The sequence below is a fragment of the Helobdella robusta genome, assembly GCF_000326865.2.
Source record: "Helobdella robusta unplaced genomic scaffold HELROscaffold_119, whole genome shotgun sequence".
Taxonomy (NCBI): domain Eukaryota; kingdom Metazoa; phylum Annelida; class Clitellata; order Rhynchobdellida; family Glossiphoniidae; genus Helobdella; species Helobdella robusta.
Window position 1 is genome coordinate 1,908 of NW_008703660.1, and position 17,403 is coordinate 19,310.

The window sequence follows — 17,403 nt, forward strand, 5'->3', positions numbered from 1 at the left end:
GTGGTGTATCAGTTGAAAGTTGTTCGTTTATTGGTTGTTACTGATGGTTATCTCGTTGCTTTAATTGGTCGTAAAATTATTGATTTTCAAAAAGTACACATTATCTCATATAAATCAGCAAATGTATGACGAGTACCATCAACTAATACATGGCAAGAACTATGTACAACAAATAAAAGAGCAGATAATTCACCCGACCAGCCACCTGACCAGCCAACCTACCTATCAAATGTGATACCCTTGCCAACAAATATGAGTGGTGCCGTGCTGGCATCAGCCGCACCCTGGTACTTCACCTCGAGGAACACCGGGGGCTCGTGGCTGCCCTGAGCCACACTCAGGAACGCTCCCATCTTCATCGACTGTGCCCAGGCCTTGTCTCTGTGTGGTGACGTCATGTGATCACGTGATCATGATGATGGCTAGTGCAATGATGGCGTATTAACAATGATAAAATTAAAATTTTGTCACATCACAAAGACCCATATAGGCATACATGAATCACACTCGACGGCAGGCAACAAGTCACCTCCAGACACCATCAACCAAACACGAATACACACAACAACGCTGGAAAGTGCACAGCCAAGCCACACATAACAACAACAACATGGATCTAGCAAGTCAGTTATAAACAGCCACACTTGAAGCAATACGACCAACATCGTAACAATCACACCAGCCACACACAACCACAGAAAACTACCCACACACACACCACACACACACACACACACACACACACACACACGACCACAGACAACAGCGCACACAACTACGAATATAAAATACAACAGCACCGACCTTGGAGTGACGGTTACATTAGCAAGCGAGCCCAACTTTTCAACGGCGATCTTAGCAAATGCAGTGGGGGTTATCTTGTTGGCAGGACCCTCCATTAGGTAGCGGGCCAAGTTTTGGCCTTCAGCCAAAATTTTACCCCTTTCCCAACATTGTGATACACTGTTATGTTATGATAGATGATATTATTAATGAGTGTATATGGAGTGATATATAGTGAGAAAAATCTAGATACACTGTTATGTTATGATACATGATATTAATATGAGTGTATATGGAGTGATGTATAGTGAGAAACATGATATTAATATGAGTGTATATGGAGTGATGTATAGTGAGAAACATCTAGATACACTGTTATGTTACGATACATGATATTAATATGAGTGTATATGAAGTGATGTATAGGTAGAAACATCTAGATACACTGTTATGTTATGATACATGATATTAATGTGAGTGATGTATAGTGAGAAACATTGAGATACACTGTTATGATACCCATGATAGTAATATGAATGTATATGTAGTGATAAACATGATAGTAATAATACATAATAATTATAATAATACATAATAGTCCGACCCATAAGGAATGAAGACTATAAACGAGGACTGATTGATTGATTGATATGTAGTGATATTAAATTTATATATAGATATATAACATCACGTTTTACATGTATCAATCAGTTTGCTATATAAATGCGTAAGTACGTAGGTATATAAGTAATAATCATCAATAATTTTAAAGGCAATAAATTTTACTAGCTCTGATAATTTCAAAATTTTATAACTCAATAAACTTGAGAAGCTAGGAGTCATAAATCGTTAAAATGTATAATAAACAAAATTCAAGTACATGTTTAAGTTCAAAGATCAAGTCGATCAGATAGAAACCAAACTTGAAACACATGCACGCAGACCTAATTTAAACAACAGTATGCCAGTACCATGTTTTGTTTAACGGGCGTAAATAGGTTTAGAAATGCAATAAACATTCTTCATCTAGGACACACTGTTCTAGATGTGAATGCTGGCACAAATGTTCTTATGGTTAAATCAAGCAAAAAATAAACACCTAAAAATGTAACTAACCTCTACTGATATGAAAATATAAAGAAAAAATCAAAAGATAAAACAAGATATTAAGGATAACATTAACAATAATAATAATAATAATAATAATAAAATAATTATAATAATTGAAGAAAAAAGTCAGAGATGGCATACTCATTGTTTCCAGCAGCCAGGCTCAACTCAGGGGGGGGTTTTCGTTTGTCGGCCGCCTTCAATTCGTCGTACGCCCACACAGATAGGAAGGCACCCTCCGCTGCAGCTGTTTGATTGGTTGTTGGATGATTGGTTGGTTGGTGATTGGCTGGTTGGTGATTGGCTGGCTGATGTTTGGCCGGCTGGTGATTGGTTGGTTGGTGATTGGCTGGCTGGCTGGTGATTGGCTGGTTGCTTGATTGGTTGGTGGGTGGTTTGTTGAGAGGTTAGTTGATAAATTCATCTCCTTTATATTTGTTTAGTTATTTTGTTGAAAAAGTGTGAAGGTGATTTTTTGATTTTTTTTTCTGGCTGACTAGTTGACTAATTGAATGTGACTGAACTTATTCATTGAAAAAATTGAATTGACTGAAACTAATTGCAAATGCATCTAAACACAAGAACATCAATTCAGACAGCAGCAATAGTACAAACAACCACACAAACAACAACACGAACAACAACACGAACAACCACACAAACAACAACACAAACAACAACACAGAGACATCAACTATACAAACAGCAATAACAGACCTTCAGGCTCATTGCATGGATCAACAGAGATTGTTTTGACGCCAGCATCATGTAGCAATTTGACACCAGCTGACAAAATTAACATTATTATTAACATACTACATAAAAGCTGCAACAATAAGATCTACAACATCAGCATGCCAGCATCATCCCAACAACAACATCGCAACATCAACAACCCAACAACAAAAACAACAAATAACAACAGCAACATTCACAAAGGCAACATGACAACAACCAAACAACAACAGCCAACCAGCAACGCCAGTCCTGACATTATCTTTGCCCTCGTCAATCTCTTCCAGCTCATTGACACCGACACCCTTCTTTCCGAGGCTGGTGAGGACAACGTTGTTGTACTCTGCATCCAGGCCGACAAACAAATTACATTTGCCTTTCTTGGCTGCTAACCCTGATCTGTTTCAGTTTGATACCCCATTGAAAATGATGATAAATAAAATCTTGCATTAATGCTTAATCATATCGGTTTATGATCTTACGTTAATGTTTAATTGTATCAGTTCACGATGAATTGAGTATCTATAACGTGTAATGTTCAGTTATGAAACTGCTAATCACCCACTGATATCACACCATGTGTTACAACATATCTTTGTAACCAAAATGATAACCATCAACCAAAAAAACATATAAGATAATTTCCAAGAACTTGAAAGGATAGGACAGAAATTATAATTTGAACAAATACTTGTAATTATAACAACGTGTGTGTGTGTGTGTGTGGTGTGTGTGTGTGTGTGTGTGTGTGTGTGTGTGTGTGTGTGTGTGTGTGTGTGTGTGTATACTATACCCATGAAAGTACATAAGGTACCATCATCATTCACTCAACCAAACAAACAAACAACATAATGACACATACATAGAAAAATTACATAAGCCGTTATAGTTATGACTAATTCGAATTTACTTAGTTTAAAAAATTGCACAAGCTGTTATGACTAATTCTAATCTACGTCATCTGCAGGAAACCAAAAGGTAAAATTTCCAATAACCATTTGATACGACCAAGACCAAGTAGGCGAACGTGACGAAAAAAAAATTTAGCATTGAAACGCAGGCAAACAATACTGCTATAAAATAAAATTAACTAAAAAAAATACTCACCAGAATTACTAATTTGAAGCTAAAGAAATTAAAAATAAATATTGAAGTAAATAAATTAATGACTGAATGAACTACTTTAATTACACGTGGTTAATGTATAAATTAATATATACACTGGCCAGCACACACACGCGCACGCACACATGCATACACACACGCGCGCGTGCACACACACAAATACAAACTAAATATATTTAAATATATTAATGACTAGTTAATTAAAATGATAAATTAATTGATTCCACTCCTATCTGTTTTCATGCTATAACCTCATAGATCACAGCTTGATGTTTCATTCTTTGTGTGTGTGTATGTGTGTGTGTATGTGTGTGTGTGTGTGCGTGTGTGTGTAACTGTGAGCAGATGCAATCACTCATATAAAATAAGAAAAATTATCTGAACTTTGAACAAATCATTTCATGGATGGGAGATAATTTAAATAAATTTTAGCCAAAAGGCATATGAAAAAAAATTAATAATAATTAAACCTATGATTCAACTGAAAAAAATTTTAATCAAATTATGTGAAGAAATGTGAAGAAATAACATCAAGAACTTGATTATATAAACTTCATAAATTATTTAAATTATTATTGATTTCACTCTTATCTGATTCTTTCAGGCGTGTGTGTGTGTGTGTGTGTGTGTGTGTGTGCGTGCGTGTTATACGTTATATGCAACTTTTATTTCAAATTCTACCCAAATATAACTATCATAGTCATCATCAACATCATCATCAACATCAATAACAATAAGAATACAGCATCAGCTTTAAAACCTTTTTCACAAATTTGTAATAATGTTACAAACAATTCTTATAATTTGTTGCTACCTTACCTACCTAATTACAAATCATATGATTAGTGAATGGCCAAAAACTTTGAACTAAAATAGAAAGATAAATAAATAAAAAGTTAATCTCAATCCATGTGAATCTTTTTACCGCTTTATAATTATTTAATTAAACTTTAAGGAAGGAACAACTTAGCTAATCGGAGGATGTTGATTCTATAAAAAAATTTAACTTATCTGCCGTACTAACTTTATATACAGATTGAAGATGGATCAAACCAATGGAGAAATTATTTGAAATAATTGAAAAGAAAAAATAAATAATAAAGTTTATCTGAAATATTTTGAAAATTGAAATTAGCTCAAAAAAAAAAATTTTAAATAAAACCAAAAACTAAAAGACAATTCTCACATCTGCAGCAGGTCAGGAAGACATTTTTTCTTCTCATCCTGAAACTGTTTGGCAGTCTTCGTCAGGTGCACCTCGCCCTCTGCCTCACCCTCGTAGAACCCAAGAACCAAGCCTTTCCTTGCAACCTGTGTGTGAGTGTATGTGTGTATGTATGTGTGTGTGAAAGTGTGGAAGTGTGTGTGTGTGTGTGGAAGTGTGTTTGTGTGAAAGTTAAGGTTTCATTTAAATTAAAAAATTTTTAAATGTACCTCAGTAGCCATCACAAAAAAAGAAATCAGAAAATTCAGTGAAAATTCCTCCTCACTGAAGTAAAACAATCATGTGATGGATAGTGTTAATAAACATTAAGACAATGTAGGACTATTTATATAAACGTGTGACATATAAGTGAGTACATGCATGCAGTGAGTGCAGCAGATTGTGTGTGAATGTGTGAGTGTGATTGTAATTATAAAGGGGATGTGTATTCATGCTCATATTTGTGTATGTGTGTGTGTATGTATATATATATATATATATATATATATATATATATATATATATATATATACATACATATATGTGTGTGTGTGCATGTGTGTTTGTGTGCATGGTGAATGTGTGTCAAATTCATGCTATCCTGTTTAAATAAATGTTTGTTGTTTGTGTTCATGATGAAATGTGCTCTAAAGAAATATGACTGAAATGCCTTATAGCAACAAATCACATGGTGGGTATTTTTTTTTTGACAGAAGTAAAACCAGAGCAAAATGTTAAATTCATTTTGAACATATGAACAAAAAGTAACTTTTGCAATTTATAACCAATACTTCAAGTGTAACAACAACGCAGCAAAACTTTATTTGAGATAGAGAAATAGACGATGACAATCTATAATCCAAATTTCTGAACACATTCAAACAAAGTGCTCTTTCTAAAGGGTGATAATTAACTTAAGAATACCAGCTCTAACTCTTTTATTATACTTCTAGAAGTCATTTAAACATGGCTATGGTTTATTTATAAACGACAAAAGAATTTTGGGTATAAGAACTTAAAAAATACCTGGTACAGGTACTTCAGAGGTTTTGTGTTTCAGTTTATTAAACTTATTAACATCATATAATTCACATCATAATAACTCGCTCTTTTTACAATACCTTTCAGCTTGTTCTTTTTTGTGAAATTAAAAAAAGTTAATCTAATGGAGCAGTATAATTTAACAATTGCTATGTGTTAAAGAGGCATAAAAGTCAAGTTGTTTATACTATTATGATCATGACTGTAGTTTAAAATTCTTAGTAGAGAGCTATTTAAACACCTTGTGACAAACTTTAAATTATCCTATCAACTGTCAAATTATCTCTCTCAGCACAGGAAATAAAGAGATAAATGATAATGCTTTTGTGATATTTTGAGCAATTAATTAAAATTTCGGTTTAGAACTTTTGGTCTTAAAACTCAAACTTCAACAATAATCTACTACTTAGTTATAACCTGTATCTATCTATACTCTATATACGCTGAATACAAATGACTTATATGATATTATATATATAAATATACATCATATATGATGATATCATTATATTGTATCTAGATATATTATATATAGATACAATGAATTCATTTTTATACACATTCAGACACATAAATATATGGGCGAACATTTGTGAATAAGTATTATATAAAATAGACATTCATGCTGATATAAATAATAATAATCATAATATATCACATTTTTATGATTATATTTCTTAATTTTTACTTCTGAAAAGCCAGCGAATGTTTGTTAACTAACGTTCAGTTTTAAGCTATTTCAGAAAAAATTATTGTAATAAAATTTTTTTACGAAATAAAAAATAATTTTAAATCTGAAATGACATTTAGAATAAATTTATTTTAAGGTTAGTTAGTGTCAGACTTAAAAAATTAGTTTGTTAGACAAACATTTGTTAACTTCTAACAAGTCAATTTTCAATTAAATAATTAAAAAATTAAGCAGCAAACCATCTTCACTTCACTTGTTTCACCCTTTCATCTTACATTACTACACCTACAGTCAGATATACATAGAGGTACACTGGTACAGACACTCACATGTTAGATTAGACAGACTTATACAAGAAAGTTGATAATATTAATTATAATTCAACAAAATAAAAAACATGGTGTGTTTGATGTGGAAAGTTGTCGTAATGAAAAAAAATGTGCAAGCAACTCCATGGCGTGATGCAAGCAAATCCAACACAGAGAAACGAAAAATGCGTACATATGCGAGACGAACGTACATATGCGAGACGAACGTACATACGCGAGACGAACGCGTGTGCACCTAGCTAGCTGCACACTTCGAAGGTTAAAAATTAGCAAATGCGAGTCAAATAAACGTACGCGAATCATTTATTTCAATAAATTCAGATCTCACTTCATTCGATTTAAAATATTTTTGTGAAAAATTAGAAATAAGTTTAGTCACTGACCGTTGCCATAGCCAAACGCCGAGTTGCCAGAATCAATAAATTATGCGATCTTAACATCATAGAACTTTGACAATGCCTTCGACCTTCTATGGCAAACCATTGAAATTATTCAATTTTAAAAAATCTTAACATTTTTTCTTTACACACGCTGTATACATGTGTCAGGGTTTTAGGGGGGGCCAACTATTTTCACGTATTTTATAAATTATATTATAAGAAAATGTTTGGTGGAGTCACCGAAGTTTGATCACGCTAAAAACAATTTTTTCTGTTGAGTAAATTTATTAAATACTTGGTGGGTCGGCTCAGAATATGTTGATTCATAGACGAATGGCCAAATAAAATAACAGAGTCATTTGCCAGCATTGTTGCAACCAGAATGTCGGAGTTTGACAGTTTTTATCCAAATAATCAACATTATTATAACCATAATGTAGACTCATTTCATAGACGAAAGATCTCTACCTAAAACCAATTTTGTTAATAACTCCAAGATTTTGAAAAAATCAAATTTTTTCTGAAATTGAAGTTTTAATACTTGTCATTTGAAATTTCTTACAAGTTCTGTTGAGAAAATTTATTAAATGTTTGTTGGGTCAGCTCAGAATAAAATTGCTTTAGTGATGTCCATCTATCTATGTGTACGATGTGGGGCCAGCACCTATGCAAAATGCATGAATGGAACGTGTAGTGTCGTTGTTTTTTTAATCTTCTGAATGAAAAATATTAAGTATTAATAGGAAAAAGTGTTAAATATACAGCCAGGAATGTCATAGAGTTGCGTGAATAAATGTCAATTCGCCATAGCAATTTATCATTCCATCCTATTTGAACAAATAATCGTTTGACTCAATTCTAATATTTTTCAGCCTCAAATCAAATAAAACATTCTCGAACGATCGTCATAAAATACATCGAAAATTCAGTCATTGCGACAACCACTCGACAAGAATTTCAAGATGTAATTGAGATAAAAATAATTCACACAGTGATGCCCAACTAAATTTGTCATTTGTCAGTATTGTTGCATCCAAAATGTCGGAGTTGGATATTTTTTATCCGAATCCAATCCGACACTTTGGTTGTAACCTTTGAAAGTATCAACCGCAACTTATGTTCATGTTCGTAACAAGGATTGGCGAAGAATTCTCCAAGTACCTTGTGAGCCTTTGGTGAGCATTTGGTAAACAAAATTGTTGGGGGATTTATTTTCAAGTCATGCAAAGCATACTTCATCGTATCGACGAGATGAAACGATGTATGAAAATAAGAACTAGTTTGTAGAACATATAGAAAAATTAATCTGACAAAATAAATATAAATATACACGCTTATTTTATATATATATATATATATATATATATAAACATATATATATAATATGCGTATATATTTATATATATATACGAATATAATATATTCTAACAAAGAATGAATTACGTGCTTGCAAAGCAATTTTGGACAATGCTGAAACAAAGAATGAGTGTATATATACCTATATATATATATATAGATGTATAACATATATATAGATATATATATTTTTACAATATTCTATAAATTCTACGGAATGTTTGGCGTTAATATGTTTGTAGTTCGTAAATCGAAAAAAACAACTACAAACATATTAACGCCAAACATTCGGTAGAATTCATAGAATATTGTAAAAATTATGATCTATTACCAACATATATATATATATGTGTGTGTGTGTGTGCAGAAATAAACACAGATCCAATAATATTTCAGCAAAATGTTGAAGACTTGCCAAAATTGGTAGTGTGTATCATTTGATAATTTAAGTCAGTCAAGTGAATTGAACTGAATAGAGGAGACAGAGAGTTAAATATTGTTACGAATGTTCTTGTAGGCCTTTTCAACATCCTTCATCGTCACTCCCCTCTTCCCCAGCAGTGAACTATCCAACTCAGATTCTGAACTGGAGGAGCTGTTGCTGGAATCATCAGATGAGGGGTAGTCAGCGAGGCCAGGTAGGTAGCCTACAATGGTCAACTTGTCAGGACAGCAGCCTCTGTGTCCATTGGTGGCTGAAGTAGTGTCTGTTGTGTGGCTTGCCCTATCCAACTTGTCCATTTTGCTGTCCGCCTTGTCTTTTTTGCAGTCACCTGCTGCCAGAACACCTGCAACGTTGCTGTCTTGATTGTTGGCAGCTGTTGAGAGGGATGCTTCATGCTTGTCATCTTTAAATTTTTTGCTCACTGTTGGAGATTCTGTTGATCTGGGTGATTAGTTTTTTTATCCTCTGGATTATTAACTGAACGACAATTCATGAAAATTTTGTATTATCATTGTAATGTTTGATTAAAGAATAGTTATTAATAAAAAACAAACAATACCAAAACTTATTAGATTTACCATAATCATATAGACCCAACTACAAATTTATAAGAGTTTCACATTTAAATATTCTTATACCTTGACCAGATATCGAGTAACATTACATTCCGTTTTTAATACTGTAATACATCATCTGTTTCTTAACGATTTCTTACATCGTAACATTAAAACTCTGTCATCCTCTTCAATCATCATCAATACTAACTTTTTCCTCTTCACAGCCCCAGCAAGCAACTGGCTCTGATATGATGATGACAAAAGTGATGACTTTGCAGCTGCTGACGATGTTGTTGACGATGATGTTGATGACGATGATGTCATAGGTTTACTCGACAGACTTGTTTCCTTGGCAGGTTTTACTTTCTTATATTCCTGTAGTGGTATAACATCAGCAATGCAACCAAACACTAAGACAATTATGATGTCTCAGTGCCTGCCAACAATAATGAGACATTGGAGATATATCATTTGTGATAGTGTAATGTTATTCGTGCAGTAACACAGTAACATCGCTACAACTTTCAAGCATACGTTCAAACGAACATTCAAGTGTAACGAAACGATGAAAAATTATCCATCCATAAAAATTGCATGCTACAAGTACAACGTTACCGATCCTAACCCTTAACTTCAAAGGCGCTATTCAACAGTTAATTTATTTATCTACTCATCTTTTTATATATCCACTAATATGTCAATCAATTTATTCTACAATGACAATTGACAAACCAAAACTAACTGACCAACCAACCAGTCAGCCACCAACCAACCAACCAACCAGTCAGCCAACCGACCAACCAACCGACTTTGAACTCCTGAATAAGATCCTTCTCTTCCTGAATCTTCTCTTGAGCCATCTCCATCTGCCTCTGACTGACTTCTGACAGAAAAGTTGTCTCCTCACTATTCAGACCTCGTATCTGATTCTCTGAGAAGTATAATAAACCATATATACCAATAAATTATTCAACCAATTAAATCACATAAGTTATATATAATTTCAAAAGCGTGAAAAATATACAAAGAGCAGTTAAAATTTCCAACTGAATTTGTGTTCCTCTTCATAATCTTCTTGCTTTTTATCTCTCTGCTCCTTCAGACGATCGTACAAGCATCGATTGTCTATTGGAGGCTCTGGGACTTCTGTTGTGAGCGGATGTGTTTGTGTGTGAGCGTACGTGAAGGCATGTGAGTGTGAGTGCATGCGAATGGGTAAGTGTGTATTGTTTAGTTTAAATTGAGCTGACATGAAACACATAATCACACACACACACACACACACACCAGCTTTACACAACTTACTAAGTGGTTGATCTGGTTTTCGAACCCTCTCCCACTCTTCCTGCCTCTTCTTCTTCTCTTCCTCTATCTGTGACTCACTGACAAAGGTTTTAACCTTCTGTGCCGAGAAACTAGGAGATATTGACATGATTTGAAAACTGTTCGGTTCTTAGCTGGCTGAAAAATTTTAAATCCAATAAGTTAGGATAAACAATATACAATAAAAATAAATTAAAAATAAATAATTAGTCTTTTAAAACAATGTGCTAAGTATGGGTATGTCTTTTTTTATCTTTAAAATAGGTCTTTTTTAAATATAACTAGAAACTTCCTTCATTCAAACATCAACCTTGTGAACTTGTTAAGATGCAGATGTCAACAGAACAAATAAAAGATGTATATTTGTATATTATATAATATATTTATTTAATTAAATTTAATTAAATATAACATTATTAAAATCATTCTACTATCTATAATTATTGTTGTTGATTTAATAGAATAAAAAAAGTAAAATAAATAGATAATATATAAATATATATATTATAAGATTAATTTTAAATTATAAAAACTACATTGGTTATTGCTGAGAGATAGATGAAAGATGATAGTTGACTTTTGAATCAAAGGTTGTAATATATTGTAATGTAATTAAAATTAACTGAGCAATTTTGAAATGAAAATAATAACCTGTCACCAACAGGGTCACCAACATCGCACACACGTAAATAAATAATTAAATAAAAAAAAATTAAAAATGCCCAAGGGAGCTTCAGTCAAAAGTTTGACTCAAGACAAACACAGGACAGACACACGCAAGCAGAGATTTCTTATTTTCTAACCAAGCAAATTTAGTGAGTCGGTTAAAAATCAGTAACAACGGCGGCGAAGTTGAAATGATGAATACGGTGAAGTTGAAGTACTTTAAAAACGGTTCCCACGACCAGCCAAAGCAAGCGATCCTAATTCCTAACTCATTCCAGCTGGAGAGATAGCTTGCCGCAAAATGTAAACACACATTACGTTAGAACACTTGGACGAGAAACCATAATTATTTTCTTTATTAGGTAGAGACAGTTGATTATATGTATTGTTACGAATAGTACATAGAATAAAGGTTAAGATTAACTTTAAATGTTTGAAACTAGTAAACAGCTAAATAAGAAAACTAATTATTAACTATTTAGGTAATTTTTTTATTAATAATTAAATAAATCGCCTTACAAATTCGTTGTTGTTTGTTAATCCAATTTACTTTTCTTTTTCCAAGAATCTAGCTTTAATTCGCAACAATGAATAACTTGGATATCAAAAATTTTAATATTTATATGATATTTGGATATGAATGAGGTAGGAACCTTTATCTTGAACTGAAGAGTGTGTGTCACTATTTTCTTAATCAGTCAGTCAGTCAGTCAGTCAGTCAGTCAGTCAGTCAGTCAGTCAGTCAGTCAGTCAGTCAGTCAGTCAGTCAGTCAGTCAGTCAGTCAGTCAGTCAGTCAGTCAGTCAGTCAGTCAGTCAGTCAGTCAGTCAGTCAGTCAGTCAGTCAGTCAGTCAGTCAGTCAGTCAGTCAGTCAGTCAGTCAGTCAGTCAGTCAATAAATTCAACAGCTCTCTTCAGCGAATTTAGCTAACAGAACTTCGTAATTGATAGAGAAATAGTCAGAGGAAGTAGAGAATTCCAGAAAAAAGAGCCAGAAAAAGCAAATGCAGATTTAACAAAAGACTGTTTAACACGCAGCATGTACGAATACGCGCTAAGCGACACATCACGGTGCATCTTGCCTTGCACAGAGGTTCTTATTGTGGCGTAAGTTTGGTCTGATATGTTAATGTGGTCTGACGTCTGACATTAAACGAAAAAATAATGTGAAAGGTTTGCAAAATGTCTTACACACCTTTTCAAATTTCAGCAAATTCAACAACACACGAACAGCGCATATGAATAGCGCTAAACGACGCATTATACACAAAATATTTGATAGGAGGAAAAACTTTTTTCATATTCGAACCTGGTTACTGCACGCACTAAAACAGAACCAGAAGCCTTTAAACATTAAGCCATCATGTTGTGGTAAGGAAAAAAGGGTAAAGTGTCATGTATTGTATTGTTATAACGAGATGATCTCGTTTCAATTGTATCTGTGCGAAACGCGGATACGTCTTGCGCGTTTGATGCATAAAAAATTTACGTGTTCGTGCGTGTATAGTGTGTGCGATGCTGTCTTTGTGGCTAAAGAAGAATATAAAAATCCAGCACTGTGTTTGTCAGTGCTACATACTGAAAACTGAAGATGGTAGTTATAAAAAAATAAATAGGATGCTTCAGATGATGGCTGATTTGTGGTATGGTACTGAAATGAGCTTACAAGTGTAGTAAATTTTTTGCATGTAACTTAAGAAATTCAAATGTGTAAAACGGATTTACTGATTTAAAATAATGACAAATAAATAAAATGCAATACTGTTTGTTAGCGTGCTCTAAGTCACACAATGACAATGGCCTGAGCATTCAGTAAGTTATAGCTAGTTAGAAATTATGGCGCTTCAAGCGAAAACATATACATTATATAAATTTATAAAATTTTTTTTAAAGAAATAGTAACAATGATAATTAATATGATTATAAATTATAATAATAAATATAACAATAATATCAGTGTGGGTTAGTATTTAAAATGAATAAGAAAGTTATTGAAAATATATCGAGGTAACCTAATGCAATTGAAGTCATTCTTGTCATCATGCGTTTTGAAATATAAATGCCGTACGAAAACAAAACCTCTTTCTCTCTCTCTCTCTCTCTCCTCTCTCTCTCTCTCTCTCTCTCTCTCTCTCTATATATATATATATATATATATATATATATATATATATATATATATATATATATTACCTACTCTTTTTGCTCTGTTTTGCTTTGCAGCTGTACAATTCTTCTTCGTAAAATACAATGACAAATAAACAAGCAAACTAATGAATAAGTGCATAATAATAATTGTTACATAACATATTATGATATAGATGTGTATATATATATATACATATATATATATATATATATATATATATATATATATATATACATATATACATATATAAATTCATATATATATAATATATAAACGATAAACACACCGAACGAAAATTAGGCATGCAAATGTGGTTAAGAAACAATTAGACGAGTGAAGAACTACTTAATGACGCAAGACATTTGTGCCAAACTGTGGACTTTAAAACAAGAGCTAATTTTTAATTACATTTCTGTCAAAATTTGTGATTAATATATAATTTTGTCTGCAAATTTATTCATATTTTATTTTGTTGAAACTTAAATACTCAATAAATCAAATTATTTAAAAAGCAGGTTTGAATTACTGTTTAGGTATTAGTATTACTTGTGGCAACGTCTTAGCATGGATGAAAGCAAAAGCGATGTCACTTCAAATTGCCAAACGTTTGTTAACCTCCGAGCGCAAGGAAGTCGGTTTGGATTTATTTAACTTTCCCAATTTTAAAACTACACAATCACATGTGTAAAACAAATAACAAAATAACTTAACTTATTTCTAAATAAAAAAAAATTAAATTGACTTTTACCGCTGAAGCTGCTTATGAGGAATACAAAAAATTGTATGACGAAATAGATGAGGATTACTTGAAGAATGTTAAGAGAGTGATTGTGTTTGGCTCTGGACCAGGACTCAGTGAGATAACATTTCTGAAAAAGTGAAGTGAATTAATTATCAAATTTTTTTTTTAAACTAAAACCTTTTTCATATTTTGAACAAATTAAATGCACAAGATTGGTGAAAAATTTGACATCCCTGACGGTGGTTGAGAAAGACGAAGAGTGCTTGGAGTTGTTGAAGATGAATGTTAAAAACTATCTTTCGGATGAAATCAACTTCAGTCACTATTTGACTACGGCTCAAAACTGGCAAGGTTCCAGTGAGAATGATGACAAAGCTGATCTCATCCTTATTTTTCATTTTTTATACTTTCTGGAAGAAACTGATCGGAAGGTTTTTGATAAATTATAACTATTTTATCAAAAATTGTTAGTATTTTCATTGTTACTCTATAAACTAAATGTCCTACACAATAATTTAGACATTTTACAGAAATTGTTTTATGAACTGGTTAAAACAGAACGGGAAAATGTTCATAAAGCTCCACAAAGACATGCACGACAGTTCGTAAAATTACGTTCCATTAATGCAATTTAACACAGACATGAAACTATATTCTATCAGTTTATCGAACAATTTTGTCGAACAGTTAAACTTTATTTTCAGCTGACAATTCTTATTTCCTGTACAACATCTACAGAAAAACTGGTAGGAAGTTATACGTAGAATCGCACACGGTGAAGAAAGAGCTGGAAGAAAAAGGCTACATGATTGAGAAGACCTACCACTACAAATGTTTCTACGACCTCAACGCTTCCATCAACTCAATTGCTAAACTCGCCATCATCCACGCAGACCCGCCGTATGAAGATGATACAATCGTCTGGAGAACGTTGAGGAAGTTGTATGGGGGACAGGGAAAGATTTGCACCACGGGAGAACTTTTCAGCGTAACAAACAAATGTTAATAGGGACTGGGTTTTCAGTTCGTTACATTTAGCTCTGGAAGTAAACGATGCTATAATTAATATGTCAAATGTTCATTTTTTCACGGTTTCTATTTCTATATTGAACTTAAGTATGTAAATATTATTGATTAAAAAATATTTTTAAACTATTTTTAATACCTTTATTTCAATCATTTCTTATGAAAAAGAACATTCAAGAATAAATAACTAAATAAGTTATTTAACTTTAAACTTCAATGTTGCGCAGTGTTCCAAAATTGGCTAAACAAATTTTATCTTCGTACTAATTTATTTTGATGGCTTAAAAAGTAATACAGCACAGTGTTAACACAGTGTAAGGTATAAATAGATAAATGAAACGTACGCGCTTCGCTACTGAAATTTGTGAGGCATAACTAAATTGCGTGCACAAACCATTTTAATAAGAAGAGATGAGGGGATGTGTGCTTGAAAAAGTGCGATGCGCGGTTTTTAACGTTTTGTGTTTGTCAAGTTAAGCGAGTTAACGTGGAAATGTCGTTAAATGAAGTTGAACAAACGTTTTTTCTCCAATTTCTTACTAGTTATTCGAAATTAAAACCAATATCAAAATAAATAAATTAATTAATTTAATGTTTGAAATTTTTGCTTCAAATTGTTTCATTATTTTCGCGTTCAACAGTGTTTGTTGAGATATCATCAGATTAGTTTCTGTTTTTGATAACTTGCTTAATAGACCTGTCGCATTCAGAATCTTCTCCCCAAATTTCAGCAACTTCCTTGAACAGTTTCAAAGATTGCCCCTGAAGTTGTGGATAATGGAAAGCCCGACTGCCCCAGTTAAAATTGCTCTTCTCTTCAGAATAAAATCTTCTCAGGACCAATTCGTCATCTTCAACCACGGTTTCTACTTTCTCCATGGACTTATCTGTACACGATCTGTCTAACTCCACTGTATTGCCTGATTGCTAATGATTGTTGAATCATTTAAAAAAAAGTTGAAATTGAGTTTTACTTACAGTTTTATTCAAAAAAGTTTTAACTCTTGATAAAATTTCCAAAAAATTTATTGAACCAACTTTTCTAGTTAATCTTCAATTCAAGGTAGCATCCCTTGCTGCTGCTATCGCATTCCTTGAGGATGGAATCGATAAAACATTCTCCTTTCATTCCCATTGGAGCCTCAACGTGACAAATACTACAGAGAAAGTTTGCCTCTGCATGGGTGGCTGTTTCGATGAAAAGATTTAACAATTTTATCTGGTTGCAAACAGAACAAATAGGCGGGTGTTTTAAAAAATGTGCTTATGTGGAATGATATGCGCCCAAATGTAAAACAAATGTATGATTGATACAAATCAAATTAATTTTTATTGAACTCACAGGCACTTGCCAAAAGTAACAAGATGAGTTTTAGCTTCGCTTCAATCCACCTAAGAAAATCTTAAAAAATTTTCTGAATATATAAAATTCTATTATCTTAATATTGAATATAAATGAAAATTTCAACAAAAATGAATGAAAATTTAAATATTTCTAACTTGTCTACCAAGAGTGCATGCAATATATTTTTTGAACGCAGTTTTTGAATTGTATTTATAGATTTTCTCTACCATGGCATATATTCGCTCACCTATTCCTTTTCTAAAACTCACTGAAATTTACATAGGTACATACATTTTATAGGACGAATGAATACGTAAATGCCATAATTTTAGAATGAAAGCTATATATCGGAGACAATATCTCTGGTTATCATGATAAAATTTCAAAGTCGCGTTTTA

General features: G+C 32.6%; 4 protein-coding genes across 4 annotated transcripts in view; 1 reads left to right on the forward strand and 3 right to left on the reverse strand.

The window, feature by feature from the left end:
- HELRODRAFT_117043 (hypothetical protein) overlaps positions 1-7,460 on the reverse strand; it is a gene marked incomplete at both ends in the record, with an annotated part of 9,319 nt that extends 1,859 nt beyond the window's left edge. The window contains 7 exons of the mRNA XM_009013370.1: positions 223-381; positions 805-963; positions 2,035-2,140; positions 2,611-2,679; positions 2,867-3,027; positions 4,940-5,064; positions 7,402-7,460. Coding sequence (XP_009011618.1) covers positions 223-381; positions 805-963; positions 2,035-2,140; positions 2,611-2,679; positions 2,867-3,027; positions 4,940-5,064; positions 7,402-7,460 — 838 coding nt within the window. The remainder of the gene's footprint in view (positions 1-222; positions 382-804; positions 964-2,034; positions 2,141-2,610; positions 2,680-2,866; positions 3,028-4,939; positions 5,065-7,401) is intronic.
- A 622-nt stretch (positions 7,461-8,082) lies between these two features.
- HELRODRAFT_186283 (hypothetical protein) lies at positions 8,083-12,035 on the reverse strand. Its single transcript, XM_009013371.1, is given in 10 exon segments — positions 8,083-8,736; positions 8,762-8,888; positions 8,903-9,103; positions 9,119-9,478; positions 9,500-9,640; positions 9,965-10,131; positions 10,566-10,687; positions 10,804-10,902; positions 11,062-11,218; positions 11,991-12,035. 6 exon segments carry the CDS (start codon positions 11,186-11,188, stop codon positions 9,244-9,246), a joined length of 891 nt encoding a protein of 296 aa, XP_009011619.1. The 5' UTR covers positions 11,189-11,218; positions 11,991-12,035; the 3' UTR covers positions 8,083-8,736; positions 8,762-8,888; positions 8,903-9,103; positions 9,119-9,243.
- A 2,421-nt stretch (positions 12,036-14,456) lies between these two features.
- Positions 14,457-15,640, forward strand: HELRODRAFT_183789 (hypothetical protein; the record flags this gene model as incomplete). Its single annotated transcript, XM_009013372.1, has 5 exons — positions 14,457-14,523; positions 14,649-14,769; positions 14,846-15,065; positions 15,154-15,235; positions 15,339-15,640. The coding sequence occupies 5 exons, from the start codon at positions 14,457-14,459 to the stop codon at positions 15,638-15,640; spliced, it is 792 nt and encodes a 263-aa protein (XP_009011620.1).
- Positions 15,641-16,323: 683 nt separating this feature from the next.
- HELRODRAFT_183790 (hypothetical protein) lies at positions 16,324-17,235 on the reverse strand (the record flags this gene model as incomplete). The annotated part of the gene is made up of 3 exons (XM_009013373.1): positions 16,324-16,580; positions 16,777-16,879; positions 17,161-17,235. The coding sequence occupies 3 exons, from the start codon at positions 17,233-17,235 to the stop codon at positions 16,324-16,326; spliced, it is 435 nt and encodes a 144-aa protein (XP_009011621.1).
- Positions 17,236-17,403: the final 168 nt, after the last annotated feature.

Excerpts from the sequence above, each read along its gene's own strand:
- HELRODRAFT_186283 (XM_009013371.1), bottom strand. The coding sequence starts at position 11,188 with ATGTCAATATCTCCTAGTTTCTCGGCACAGAAGGTTAAAACCTTTGTC. Across the intron at positions 10,688-10,803 it reads TGAAGAGGAACACAAATTCA|AGAATCAGATACGAGGTCTG; the intron begins GTTGGAAATTTT and ends TATACTTCTCAG. Across the intron at positions 10,132-10,565 it reads ATCTTATTCAGGAGTTCAAA|GAATATAAGAAAGTAAAACC; the intron begins GTCGGTTGGTTG and ends ATACCACTACAG.